General features: G+C 42.2%; 1 protein-coding gene across 1 annotated transcript in view; it reads right to left on the bottom strand.

Annotated features, from left to right (window-relative positions):
* The window catches only part of ryr1b (ryanodine receptor 1b (skeletal)), a 128,457-nt gene that overhangs the window by 45,930 nt on the left and 69,149 nt on the right, over positions 1–13,378 (bottom strand). Inside the window, exons 62-72 of the mRNA XM_073850155.1 lie at positions 10,380–10,495; positions 10,199–10,266; positions 9,935–10,056; positions 9,515–9,564; positions 7,756–7,816; positions 7,542–7,668; positions 7,330–7,438; positions 1,395–1,476; positions 1,170–1,300; positions 763–1,083; positions 433–673 (exon numbers count right to left, since the gene is read on the bottom strand). Of these exons, the coding sequence (XP_073706256.1) occupies positions 433–673; positions 763–1,083; positions 1,170–1,300; positions 1,395–1,476; positions 7,330–7,438; positions 7,542–7,668; positions 7,756–7,816; positions 9,515–9,564; positions 9,935–10,056; positions 10,199–10,266; positions 10,380–10,495 (1,428 nt within the window). The remainder of the gene's footprint in view (positions 1–432; positions 674–762; positions 1,084–1,169; positions 1,301–1,394; positions 1,477–7,329; positions 7,439–7,541; positions 7,669–7,755; positions 7,817–9,514; positions 9,565–9,934; positions 10,057–10,198; positions 10,267–10,379; positions 10,496–13,378) is intronic.

Below are 13,378 nucleotides of genomic sequence, written 5' to 3' on the forward strand. Positions count from 1 at the left end.
CCCGCCATGGCCTCCCGAGAGCACTGAACCGCCATGACCTCCCAAAGACTCTGACCCACCATGGCCCTCTGAACACCCTGATCCACCCTGGAGGCCATCCGTGGTAACAAAAATAAAGTCTAAAACAGTTCCTGGACTACAAAACCATGCATTGATGTGGACACTAATATACAGTCAAACCAAAAAAGTGAAGATAGCAAAATAAAGTAAACTGTGACATATTATACCCAAAAATTCTACCAGTACAATTTATATAAATTTTGGACCTCACCATGTTTTGCTTAAGTGTTTTTTCTTGAATTGCTCATACCACATTTTACACTGTAAAAGCTTTAAAGTATCTGAAATTAGTTCTGTTGGTGATCTTGTAACAAAAATTATTCTTGAAAAACAGAACTTGGACCATAAAATCACCCTGCGGATGAGAGATACCTGTTGTTGTCCACATATCGGATGAGTAGTGGGTAAAGAGCGTACAGATCCCTGCAGAGCACAGCAAACTCATCACGAATGGTTCCCTGCTCACTGTCCACCTCTGACTTTCCCTCCATACGCAGCTGATCCTCCTCAGCCACCACCTTTCCACAGCGTTTCTTCAGCTTCTCCATGGTGGGGATGAAGTGGGACTTGAGCATCTCAGGCTTCGCCCTGCTCACAATGGGCTGAGCAAACACTGCAAAAGAATATCAGAAGGAACTCACTTAAAAAATTCTCAGTATTGACTTATTTTTTTAGAAGATTCCATGTTTAGTTTACTCTCACCTGCCAATCTCTTCATCCAGGAAGCTTCATCAATGCCCAGATTGTTGACAACAATCTTCATGATGCTACCCAGGAGCTGATTGAGTTGTTCAGAGGTGACATCCGTGCACAGACTGCCTTCCTGCTCTGGGAAGTTCTCCAGTCCCCTCTCCCACCAGCGGGGCAGATAGTTGCACAGCATGGGCAGAGTGATCTCAATCACATGGGGCATCTCTGTGTAACGGGCCCCAGACTCCGCCAGATCCCCAATCTCTTTCATAAGCACGTCCAGCTCAGGGATGTCCAGACACAGTTCTTGGACTTGACTGGGCAGACCCAGGACTAAAACATGGATGAGAAGGCAGTTAAGGATGTGCTAGCTGATCACAACACCTATAGATAAGATAGATTCAGAGTGAGATACTGACTTGTTCTCTCTCGTGGGGTTTTGGTAGTGTACACTGAGTATGCATTGAACTCGTTGAGGTTAGGCTCCAGAAAGGCAACAGGCATAGCAGCAGCTAGATGAGCCAGACACTCTCCTAGAGCTGGTCTTTGGCTGTGATATCACAACATAACATTCATTAACATAAGACATTCTGTAGAAATAGCTCATATAGAAACAAACACAAATATGCAAAGCTGTTTCTTACTTCTCAGCATGAGGGGTCTTTACAGTGCCCAGGGAATAGATACTGCACATGATACGATAGCAGGATATCTGTAAGTCATCCACTGATAAAGGGAGAGAGACACAATATGAGGAACAGTGAGCGATCTATTCTTACTTTGTATTTTCAATTAATCAATGTCACCTCAGTAATTAGTATATTAAAATAAATAAAATAATTAAATTAATAATACTATTGTTATTTTTCCTAATTTTGATTAAGGTAAAATACATTTTACGCCATTTGCACAGTTGTTATTTTACTTTATTTAAATTAAATTACATTAAATTAAATTAAATAATACTACTTATTTATTTCATGTATTGTTATTTTACTTTTTTTAAATTCTATTACTTTTTACCACATTTAAGACTTTTAAATTTGATAATAGTAATTATTTTCTAAGTTTCTCATAAGCACTCAAATGTTTCTCATACACGCAAAAGTTTATTGTGTGCATGTGAAACTTTCTCATGAGCATGCAAAAGTTCTCATGTGCATGTGAAAGTTTCTCATGTACACACAAATGTTTCTTGTGCATATGTTACCGTTTCTCATGAGCATGCAAGTTTCCCATGTGCATATATACAGTCAAACCAAATTTTTTTTTTTTTTTTACTAGTGGGTGCAGGATGGTATAGTTCATTTATGTAGGTAGGGATAGCAAAATAAAGTAAACTGTGATATTATACCCAAAATGATTCAGTGGACTACCAATAAAACTGATACAAATTTGGGACCAAAAATTATTCAGACACTTTGACCTGACCATGTTTTTTCTTTAATTGCTAATGCAGCATTTTTCCACCACAAAGTGAACAAAATTAAGCATTGCATGGTAATTGGTTTAACTCTTAAATGCATAATTCAGGTCCTCACTACACTCTCCCTCTTTTTTTTTATTTGACATCAACTTCCTTAGTATTTCCAAATCTATTCATTCTAAACAATATAACAACTTCACACACAAAAGTTTTTTGTGAGCATGCAAAAGTTGCTTGTGTGCATGTGAAACTTCCTTATGAGCATGTAAAAGTTTCTCATGTGCATGCGAAAGTTTCTCGCGTACACACAAAAGTTTCTTGTGCGTATGTGACAGTTTCTCATGTGCACATGAAAGTTTTTCCGTGCACACGAAAGTTTTTCCATGCACACACAAATGTTTCTTGTGTGCATGCAAAAGTTCTCTTGTTCGTCTCCGCCTCTGACTATTATGGGAATGTGGTGGGGCTGGACGAGCGCGGCTATAAGACGATGCCATGGGCAGAACAGACGCTAGCTAGCTATCTGTCGCCCGGTCAGGCATCGTCTTTGAAGGCTCCATCCTTACCCTCCAAGCCGCTTAGAACTACATCTAGCTTGGTGGGTAAGGGGTACACGGCTGCAGGTCAGGCTGGTGCATGTCTGCACACTATGTCAGTGTTACAGGCATACCAAAAGTTAGGCGATGGTGAGGAAGTGGACATTGCAGAACTGCGCCGTACCGCTGATCTGTCTCTCAGCGCCACTAAGGAGACCACCCGTGCTATTGGGCGGTCTATGGCAGCCCCTGTGGCCGCGGAGAGACACCTCTGGTTGACCCTGTCTGATATGAAAGAGCAGGACAGGGTCTTCCTCCTGGACACCCCACTTTAGCCAGCAGGTACCAGGAGGCTCGCAAACAAGCGGCATTCCAGCGGTACCTTCCCCGCCACATCTTCTCTTCTGGGGCTGCTGGATGGGAGCATCCTCGTACAGGGAGGCTCAGAAAAGGAGCGTTGCATACCACGCTCCTCCATCTAGAGAGCGGGATCAGCAACGCTCCAAACCGGGGTCTTCTAGGGCGAGGCCCGACCTACGGGTGATACTTCAGTCCCGGAAGGCCTCAGATAAACGGCCCTGATGGTGGGAAGTCAGGGCCAATGAGGGCAGTCCCTCCCAGGGGGGAGGGGGGTTCACCGCAGTACACGGTGCCCGCCCCTCTTCGGGGCCCTCAGGAGATTCGTCAGCTAACCCTGCCAGTGTTACAGGGCGCGGCGGTCTCCCGCGAGCATTTATCTTTGGTCTCTCTGCCCGGCAACGTACCGAAGCCAAGGGGCTCGAGTTAATAGCTCAAGCAATACCAGAAACCAGTCTCGAGAGGCAGGTTCCCTTAGTCGACTTTCTGGCAGCGTAGAAACTACTGCCAAATGTATCTACATGGGTCCTGCGCACTGTAGAAAAAGGTTATTACATCCAGTTCGGCACTCCGCCGCCACCTTTCAGCTGGGTTTTTCCCACCCTTGTGGCCCCCGAGCAGGTTCTGGTAATGGAACAGGAAGTAAAGTCTCTTCTGAGGAAGGAGGCCATCGAGGTGGTCCCTCCTCAGGACAGGAAATCCGGGTTCTACAGCCAGTACTTCATTGCTCCCAAGAAGGATGGGGAGCTGCGGCCCATTTTAGATCTGAGACATCTGAACCGCTCAGTCAAGAAACTGAAGATCAGAATGCTCACTGTCAGTCAGGTCGTGTCTCAAATCAGGTCCGAGGACTGGTTTGTCACGATAGATCTAAAATATGCGTACTTTCACGTCTCCATCCTTCGTCAACACAGGAAGTTTCTGAGGTTTGCTTTCAGGGGTGAAGCTTACCAATACAGAGTTCTTCCCTTCGGCCTAGCACTCTCACCCCGGACATTTACAAAGTGTGTGGATGCTGCTCTGTCTCATCTGCTACTCCGGGGCATCCGCATTTTAAACTACATAGACTACTGGCTGATTTTAGCCCGGTCAGAACGGTTAGCGACTCAACATCGAGATGTTGTTCTCGCACACATGAAAGAGCTGGGGTTGAGGCTCAACACCAAGAAAAGTGTGCTTTCTCCATTACAGAGGACCACTTATCTGGGTGTCATATGGGATTCAACCACGATGCCTTCACGTATGTCACCTGCTTGGATCGAGTCAATCCTCACTGCAGTCAGAGCAATCAAGCTAGGCCAGTCATTCACTGTCAAACAGTTTCAAGTACTAAAAGGTCTAATGGCAGCAGCGTCCAACGTGATACCACTTGGACTGCTGTACATGAGGCCCTTAAAGTGGTGGCTCAAAACCAAGGGGTTTTCCCTGAGGGGGAACCCATTTTGCATGATCAAGGTCACGCGGCGAGGCCTACATGCCTGGGGTAGGCCTCGCCGCGTGGCCTTAGTCTCTCAGAAGAGACTAAGAAACCGTCATGTGCTGGTACGCACCGTCAGCACAGCGGTGGTCTATTATATCAATCACCAGGGAGGCCTGCATTCACACCCCTTGTACAAGCTGGCGTACCAGATCCTCCTGTGGTCACAAGGGAAACTTATCTCACTCAGAGCAGTTCATATCCCTGGACGTCTCAATGTGGGAGCAGACGTCCTGACGAGGCAGGGGCTGAGGCCCGGGGAATGGATGCTTCACCCAGAAGTAGTGAGAGACATTGCAATGTCCCCTCTGGTTCTCTCTAGTTCATCCGGCTCCCCTGGGGCTGGATGCTATGGTACAGACGTGGCAGAGGCTGCGTATGTACGCCTTTCCCCCGATCGCTCTGCTCCTGGGAGTTCTGGAAAGGGTACACCTGGACGGGGTCCGTCTTTTGTTACTAGCCCCGTACTGGCTGGCCCAAGTATGGTTTTCTGACATAATCTCTCTCCTAGACGGTTCTCCATGGGAGATTCCCGTCAGGAGGGATATTCTCTCCCAGGCAGGGGGCTCTATCCTTCACCCCCGCCCGGAAATGTGGAAGTTATGGGTGTGGCCCCTGAGGGGGCACACCTCCTAGACTCTGGTCTCTCAACTGAGGTTGTTGAGACCATTCTCCAATCCAGAGCTCCCTCCACGAGGAAACTGTATGCCCTGAAATGGAATCTGTTCATCTCTTGGTGTAGAGAACGCCACCTGGACCCAGTTAACTGCCCGATTGGTACAGTGCTGGAGTTCCTGCATGCTCGCTTCTCTGCAGGGTTAGCCCACTCCACCCTGAACGTCTACGTGGCGACTTTATCGGCCTACCACGTCCCTCTTGGTGGCCTCTCAGTGGGTAAGAACCCCTTGGTAATACGTTTCCTCCACGGTGTGCTCAGACTGAGGCCTCAGGTTAGACCTCGGGTTCCTACTTGGGAGCTTGCTGTGGTACTTGAAGCCCTCTGTAGGCCCCCATTTGAGCCTATAGAGGAGATCTCTGATCGAATGTTCACACTTAAGACTTCTCTGCTCCCTGCTCTTACCTCTCTTAAGAGAGTCTGGGACCTTCAGGCCCTTTCGGTGGCCCCTTCTTATATTAACTTTGTGCCTGGTCTGGCCAAAGCATTTAGATTAGATTAGATTAGATTCAACTTTATTGTCATTACACATGTACATGTACAAGTACAAGGCAACGAAATGCAGTTTAGGTCTAACCAGGAGTGCAATAAGCAGCAAGTGCAGGATAAAGGTATAAGTTATAAGTGCACTTATAGGGAATATGTACAGGGAGAAACTATGGATAATATTTACAGATGAAGTACTGTGAGCATAATTTACAGATGATAATTAACTACAATTAGAATGTACAAATAGATGAACACAATATACAGGTTGCTATTAACTATAATATAAATTGCAGGTAGATATGAACATAATTTACAGGTTACTGTTTACTGAAGCAGGAATTTACAAATTGACATGTATAGATATAGATTTATCACAAATTTACAGTATGTATATGTGCAATAGAAATGTGTATTTACAAATGGGTATGTACAGCGTAGTGCAATGAATATTAAGTAGTGCAATGGTAGTGGGGAGTGTGTGGGGGTGGGGGCCAAGGGTCAGTGGGGGTCAGAGTTCAATAAGGAGACAGCTCTGGGAAAGAAGCTGTTCCTCAGTCTGCTAGTTCTTGTCCTGTGGCATCTGAAACGCCTGCCGGAAGGCAGAAGAGAAAACAGTTTGTGTGCGGGATGAGAGAAATCCTTAAGAATACTGCGTGCTCGACACAGACAGTGCTTCTTCTGAAAGTCCTCAATGGATGGAAGTGGAGTCCCTATGACGCGTTGGGCAGTTTTCACCACCCGCTGCAGTGCCTTACTCTCCGCAACAGAGCAGCTTCCGTACCAGACTGTGACACAGTTCGTAGTGATGCTTTCTATCGTGCAGCGATAGAAGTTCACCAGGATAGCTGAGGACAGCTGGTTCTTCTTAAGTGTTCTCAAGAAGAACAGGTGCTGGTGAACCTTCTTGACCAGGCTGGAGGTGTTGGTGGTCCAGGATAGATCCTCCGCAATGTGGGTCCCCAGGAACTTAAAGGATGAAACAGGCTCAACAGCCATCCCGTTGATGTGGATGGGTTTGTGTGAACCTCTTCTTCCCTTCCTGAAGTCCACAATGAGCTCCTTGGTCTTGGTGGTGTTAAGGAGAAGATTATTGTCTGTGCACCACGAGGCCAGATGCTGGATCTCCTCCCTGTAGGCAGTCTCATTTCTGTACCCTAGAGCCGGGTACGTCCCTAAGGTCCCTTCTTCGGTACCACAGCCCGTTGTACTCCAGGCCTTCTATCCTCCTCCATTTGTGGAACCCGACCAGCGGAAGTATAACTGCGTGTGTCCAGTGCTCCAAGTTTCTTGTGTACACTTGAAAGTTTCTCGTGAGCATGGAAAGGTTTCTTGTGTGCATGTGAAAGTTTGATCATTTTTGTGTTTTTGCAAAGGTCCCTTAAGGGGACCTAATTTCTGTAATTTTCAGTGAAGCACACTAAACTGAAACTGAATTGGTAGAAAGAGCAAGATATGCACACCCTTTTCAATTTAACTCCTGCCACATGTTAATTACTACTGCAATTAATTAATCTATATAATCTATAATTATAAATAGATTATAAGTAAATTAATTTTGCAATGTAGGTTAAATTTAGTCAAGTTAAATTATTCAGTTAAAACCTATGAAAAAACTCACACATGACATCATCTCCAAACTGGTGCTGGGCGATGTGGTCGAACAGAGATGTCAAAACTGGCAGAAGAGCAGTGGTGGTGTAGCTTATGTTCTGAGATACACCTTTCACCTGTTACAGAGACAGTCGAAGATGAGCTAAATTTGAGCCTCTTCCCCCCTTTCTCTAAGAACAAAGAGACATCTCAGAGAACAGGGCTATATTTACATCTGACCTGGTTTTTGGTAGACACTTTCCCCAGTTTAAGGTTCTCAACCATCTTCTCAATATCATCAGCAGCACTCTCAAAGAAAGAGCGCAGACCAGCCTTCACAATTTCAGGCCCGGATTTCATCACAGTTCTGGAAGAGAAAGCATGTAATTTAATTAACATAAACATAAATTAAAGATGTAAACATCAGTAAAACACAGGGAATCACATGGTGTACCTAGCGTCCAGTGAGCGGGAAAGAATATGAAGACAGTTGACCACTGCTGAGGCATCAGTGCCTGCACACACACAAACATTCACACCATGACATAGGCCTTTTTTTTTCATCTACAATTAACCTCCAACATGTGAACTGAGGGTACTATGCTGCAATATATGACACGGATATAGCATGAAGTGGTAGAAGTAAGCCAAAGCAGATAATCTCCTGAAATACAGTACTCCTATGATAATTATTCTTAGTAAAGGACTACTAAGCCAACACTGCAAATGATGCACCAACGTAAGCAAAGCACAGCACAGCAAAGCATTAGAGAACCACCCAGAGAAAGACAGAAGAAAGAAATGTTAAAGAAAAGAAAAATGTAATTTAATACCACATGTTTATTATATATATTTATATTTATTAAAATATTTATTTTCTGTTATTTTACTCAAATGAAGTTAAATAATTCTACTTATTTACACCACTTTCACTTTTAATTTTTAAATACATGTTTATGACAAGTTTTAATATTGTTATATTATTTACATAAAATTAATAAAAATTAAATAATACTACTTATTTATGCCATTTTTAATAGTTATTTTGTTTGAAATAAAAATACATTTTCATTTTTTACTTAAAGAATAATACTTTTTTATAAAATAGAAAAATAAAATAAAATACTTAGGACTATTTTAATATTATTTTATTTAAATAAAATTGAATAATCATTCACATCATTTTTTAATAGCTATTTTGTTTTAAAGAATAATACATTTCAAAAAAGAAAGAAAGAAAAGAAAGGATATTGTTGCTATTTTACTTAAATTAAATTAAATAATTCTACTTATTTTTGCCATTTCCATTATTATTATTACTGTGTTAACATTTACCACTATTTTTTTTATAAAAGAAAAAAAGAAAAAATACCTTTTGCATTTTCATTATTATTATTATGTGACTTTATTTACATAATTTTCCAAAAATTTTTAATAAAATAAAATAAAAAAGAATACATTTTAATATTATTTTAATAAAATTTTAATATTATTTTACTTTAATGAAATTGAATGATAAATAAAATAAAAATAAAATAAAATAAAATAAAATATGGAAATTTTAATATTATTTTATTTAAATGAAATTAATCAAATTAAATAAGTATTGTTTGGCATTTTAATTATTTTGCTTTAATAAAATTAATTTAAAATACATTTCAAAACAGAGAGAAAGAAAGAAAGAAAGAAAGAAAGACAGAAGTTAAGAAAGAACTAAAAAAGAAAGAACTAAATTAAATTAAATATTACATATATTTTATATTTATATTATTTAAAAATATTATTATATTTTGCTTTTTTCATGTTATTTTACTTAAACAAAATTAAATAATTATATTTATTTTTGCCATTTTCGTTGTTATTTGACTTAAATTAAAGAAATTACAATATGGTAACAATATTGTAATATATTGTAATGTCTTCAAGACAATATTGTAATTTTACTTAAATTAAATTAATAAAACTAAATAATACTACTTATTTATGCCATTTTAATAGTTATTTTACTTAAAGAAAAACAGATTTCAAATTAGAAAGAAAGAAAGAAAGAAAGAAAGAAAGAAAGAAAGAAAGAAAGATAAAACCAAAAAAGACTTAGAGCAAATAAGTGGAACTATTAGGAATTGATGTACTGATGATGTAAAACATTAATGATTAGGGGATGAAGGTGGAAAAATGAAATGTGCAATCAGGTCATCATGCAGGATTCTTACCAAAGAGGGAAACCCTGTGTCTCACCAGACTGGCCAACTTACAGAAGATACTGAGATAGAAGATACATAGATAGAAAAAGAAGAAAAAAAGAGAGGTGGAGGGTTGGGAAAGAGGAAATGGCATGAAAATGAATAATAGGATGAGGTTATGGTGATGGAAAAGTAGGAGCAAAATAAAGTTATCCATAAAAAATAAACGTAACAAAAGGATGAGGAAACCCGTGAGAAAATACTCCAGGAAGGGGCAGAGAGAAAACCAAAGGCGAGAAGAATTTGTGAGGAGCAGAGAGGATGTGACAGGTCGCAACATCAAAACTATCTAACATCATTTAATCATTCATGTAATCAATACAAATCTTTAAGGTATATAAAATCTGACTAGGTTACCAGATAAAAATAAAGCTCTGTAGTATTAGTTACCTAGCAATCATCTCCTTCTCCTTGTTGGAGGCATGACCACCACTGCCCAGGACTTTAGCAGGTGTGGACAGGAAATACAAGCAGTGATTCTTAAAGTACTGGTTTACCAATGGAAGCAGAATCTACGTGAAGAGAACATAAAGAGGAAGAGCAAAGTTTGAGAGGCTGTGATCCGTAGGATGGAGAGTCTGTATCTCTTCCAACTAATTCCCTCAGAGCTGTTTTATTCAGCATGCACTCATATTCCAGTCAAAGGTGTCTCACCTTGGCAAAGAATTTAATCTCCTGTTCGTGAGGGGATTTCTCAACTCTTCCACTGCTCACAACAGCCTCTGGAGTAACAAATACACAGAGCATTTAAAAAAAATATATAATTTCAAGTGCAAACTAAACTCTACAGTTCTTTGGATCTAAGTAGTGTATTTAGGAATCTATGAATGTATACCAAGATGGGCAATAAACTCCTGCGCAATCTCCATCCACTTCAACAGCTTCTGCAGGAAGCCATAAGCAAAACGCTTCTCAATGGAGGAAATCTCCTGTTCCATGTCCTTCAAACCTCTGGAGAAGAAAAACAGTGAGGAAGAGAGAAAACAAAACAAGGACGAAACTTTTGTTTACCTCTGTACTTTTCTACATAAGATAATTCAACATGTCTTAAAAAATAAGGTCTTTTCTGCTCATCAAGACTGTTTATTTGATTAAAAATACAGAAAAAATGTATTATTGTAAAATATTATTGTAATTTAAAATAGTGGATGTCTATTTGAATATACTTTAAAATAGAATTTACTCATGTGATGCAAAACTCTCCTAGGTTACGTATGTAACCCTAGTTCCCCTAGGGAACGACAGCTGCATCCGAAAACGCTATGAGGAATGTCTTCAGTATAACATGCTCTGAAACATGTGTGTAATCCGACCAACAGGAAAACGAAACGTCATCACGTCGACGTCGATGACGTCAAGTCCAGGAAGCTATAAAAGTACATGGGCACAAATGATCGTCAGCTTCTGATTGGCTGAAGCGGCGCAATCCAGAGGTGCCGGAAGTATGGCTTTGAGACACAAGTCTCTTTCCCTAGGGGAACTAGGGTTACATACGTAACCTAGGAGAGTTCCCCACCGGGAACTCAAGCTGCGTCCGAAAACGCTATGAAGAATGATATGCCCACAATGCCAGACTTGCAAGCCTCTGCTTAGGGTGTTCAAGAACCACTAGAGCGAGAGGGAGGCAGAGCCTGGAGTGGCCCGAATGTAGAGGCCATAGAATTTGACAAAGGTAAGAGGCATGGACCATCCCACAGCGTCACAGATGTCACACAGGGAAACGCCTGACAGAAAGGTCTTAGAGGCAGCCATACTCCTAGTGGAGTGAGCCTTGATCCCTAAAGGAGTGGGGAGGTCAGAGGACTCGTAAGCCATAGAGATGGCCTCCATTATCCATCTACTAAGGGTCCGCTTAGAGGCGGGGAGCCCTTTCAGTCTTTATCCACAGGACAGCTCTGTGGATGTATGCATCCAGTGCTCACACTGGACACACACAATTAAGCTTCTCTTGGTCTGAGTCCTGAAATGGAGGAGGGCAGAAAGCTTCTAGCACAACAGGCCGTGGCGTAGAGGAGAGAACTTTAGAAACATATCCAGGTCTAAGGTAAATGAAAGCTTTGTTCTTGCCAGGGGCAAATTCCATAAAAGAGGGGGCCACAGAAAGGGCCTGAAGATCACCCACTCTCTTGAGTGAGGAAATAGCAAGGAGGAAGATGGTCTTTAGGAAGATGGCCAGGTCCCATGGGGGAACCCTGGAGCGAGCAGAAGGCCTCAGCCTCAGCGCACCTCGGAGAAAACGGACTACCAGGGGATCCCTACTCAAAGGACGATCCCCGTCAGGGTCGTGGAAAGCAGATATTGCTGCCACGTAAACCTTCAGGGTCGGATGGGCTAGCCCAGCAGTCAGGCGCTCTTGCAGAAACCTTAGTACTGAACCAACTGAGCAGTGAACTGGGTCAAGCTGACGAGCACTACACTAAGAAGTGAACAATTTCCGCTTAAAGGCATATAGTTTTCTTGTGAAAGGAGCTCTGGATTGAAGAATGGTCTCTACAACCTGGCTCGCAAAGAGATCCACTTGGGCTTTGCCAAACTTGCTCCAAATGACTTCCATGAGACCACTGCTGTGCTGTCAGTGTGAACTAGCACATGGCGATCTTTTAACTGATCTTTTCAGCTCGACCTGCTGCCGCGTAACCCTTGCCAATCAAAGCCGAGGTGGTTCTTAGGGGTTTTTAGGGCCTTGAATTTTTTAGGGCCTTTAAGGAGATAGATAGCCGGCTAACGTCTGTTCTACCTGGGGCATCGTCCTATAACTGTGTTCCCCCATCCCCACCACGTTGCTGTAAAGGGTGGTAGAGGGGGAGAGAACATGGGCTGAGTAAGGTCGTTACCACGATCTCAACACCTCAGAGTGGAGATCGGGAAAGAAAGGCAGGCCCCGGCTTGGAGGTGGTGGAGTGAACATCAGGAAGTGCTCGTCCAGCTTACTTTTTGCTGGCTCATGAACTTTCTCGACGGGCCAGTCGAGGTTTAATTTGGCCACGGCTCGAATCACCACCTCCACTAACTCCTCATACAGGGGAAACTGCGAGGGAGCATCAACAGTCTCATCGAAAACTTCAGCCTCCTCTTCCTCAGAAGAAGAGAGATGAAGTGTCGAGCCTTCATCCCGGGGGGAAGAAACCGCGGTGCGGTCTTCCAACCTAGTTTGAAGGCTGGATCTGGAGGCTGAAGCAGGAGAAAGGGACTCGGCCGTCTCCATGCTCGCCTCCAGATCCATCTGCGAGCCCCACGATCGCAGTCAGCAGAAGCGGGACCAGAATCGCGGGGGGCAGAAATGAGGGCTCCCTCCGCAAAGAGAGCCCTCTGGGAGCGAGGCGTGCGGATAGACATCCGCTCAAAATGACAGCAGTCAGCCCCCTCGCATGCCTCCACCTGTAATGAAGCGAGGGCAGGGAGGCACACATGCTCTAAACTGTTGCTTATCTTTCTTAGACATATTTCATAAAATAGAATTTATTCCTGTGATGCAAAGTTGAATTTTCAGCATCATTATTTCAGTCTTCAGTGTCACATGATTCTTCAGAAATCATTCTGATATGCTGATTTATTATCAATGTTGGAAACAGTTGTGCAGCTTAATATTTATTTGGAAGCTATGATACTTTTTCTTTACAGGATTATTTGAGGAATAAAATGATTTAAAGAACAGCATTTATTTCAAATAGAAATTCAAAGGCTGATGACAATTCAGCTTTGTATCACAGAAATAAATTATATTTTCAAGTATATGTACAGCCTTGATGCGACTTTAAAAAAACATTCAAAATCTTACTGGTCCCAAACTTTTGAACAGCAGCGTATGATTGTTATCTCATTATATTTTGAGAG

The sequence above is a fragment of the Garra rufa genome, chromosome 11 (genome assembly GCF_049309525.1).
Source record: "Garra rufa chromosome 11, GarRuf1.0, whole genome shotgun sequence".
Taxonomy (NCBI): domain Eukaryota; kingdom Metazoa; phylum Chordata; class Actinopteri; order Cypriniformes; family Cyprinidae; genus Garra; species Garra rufa.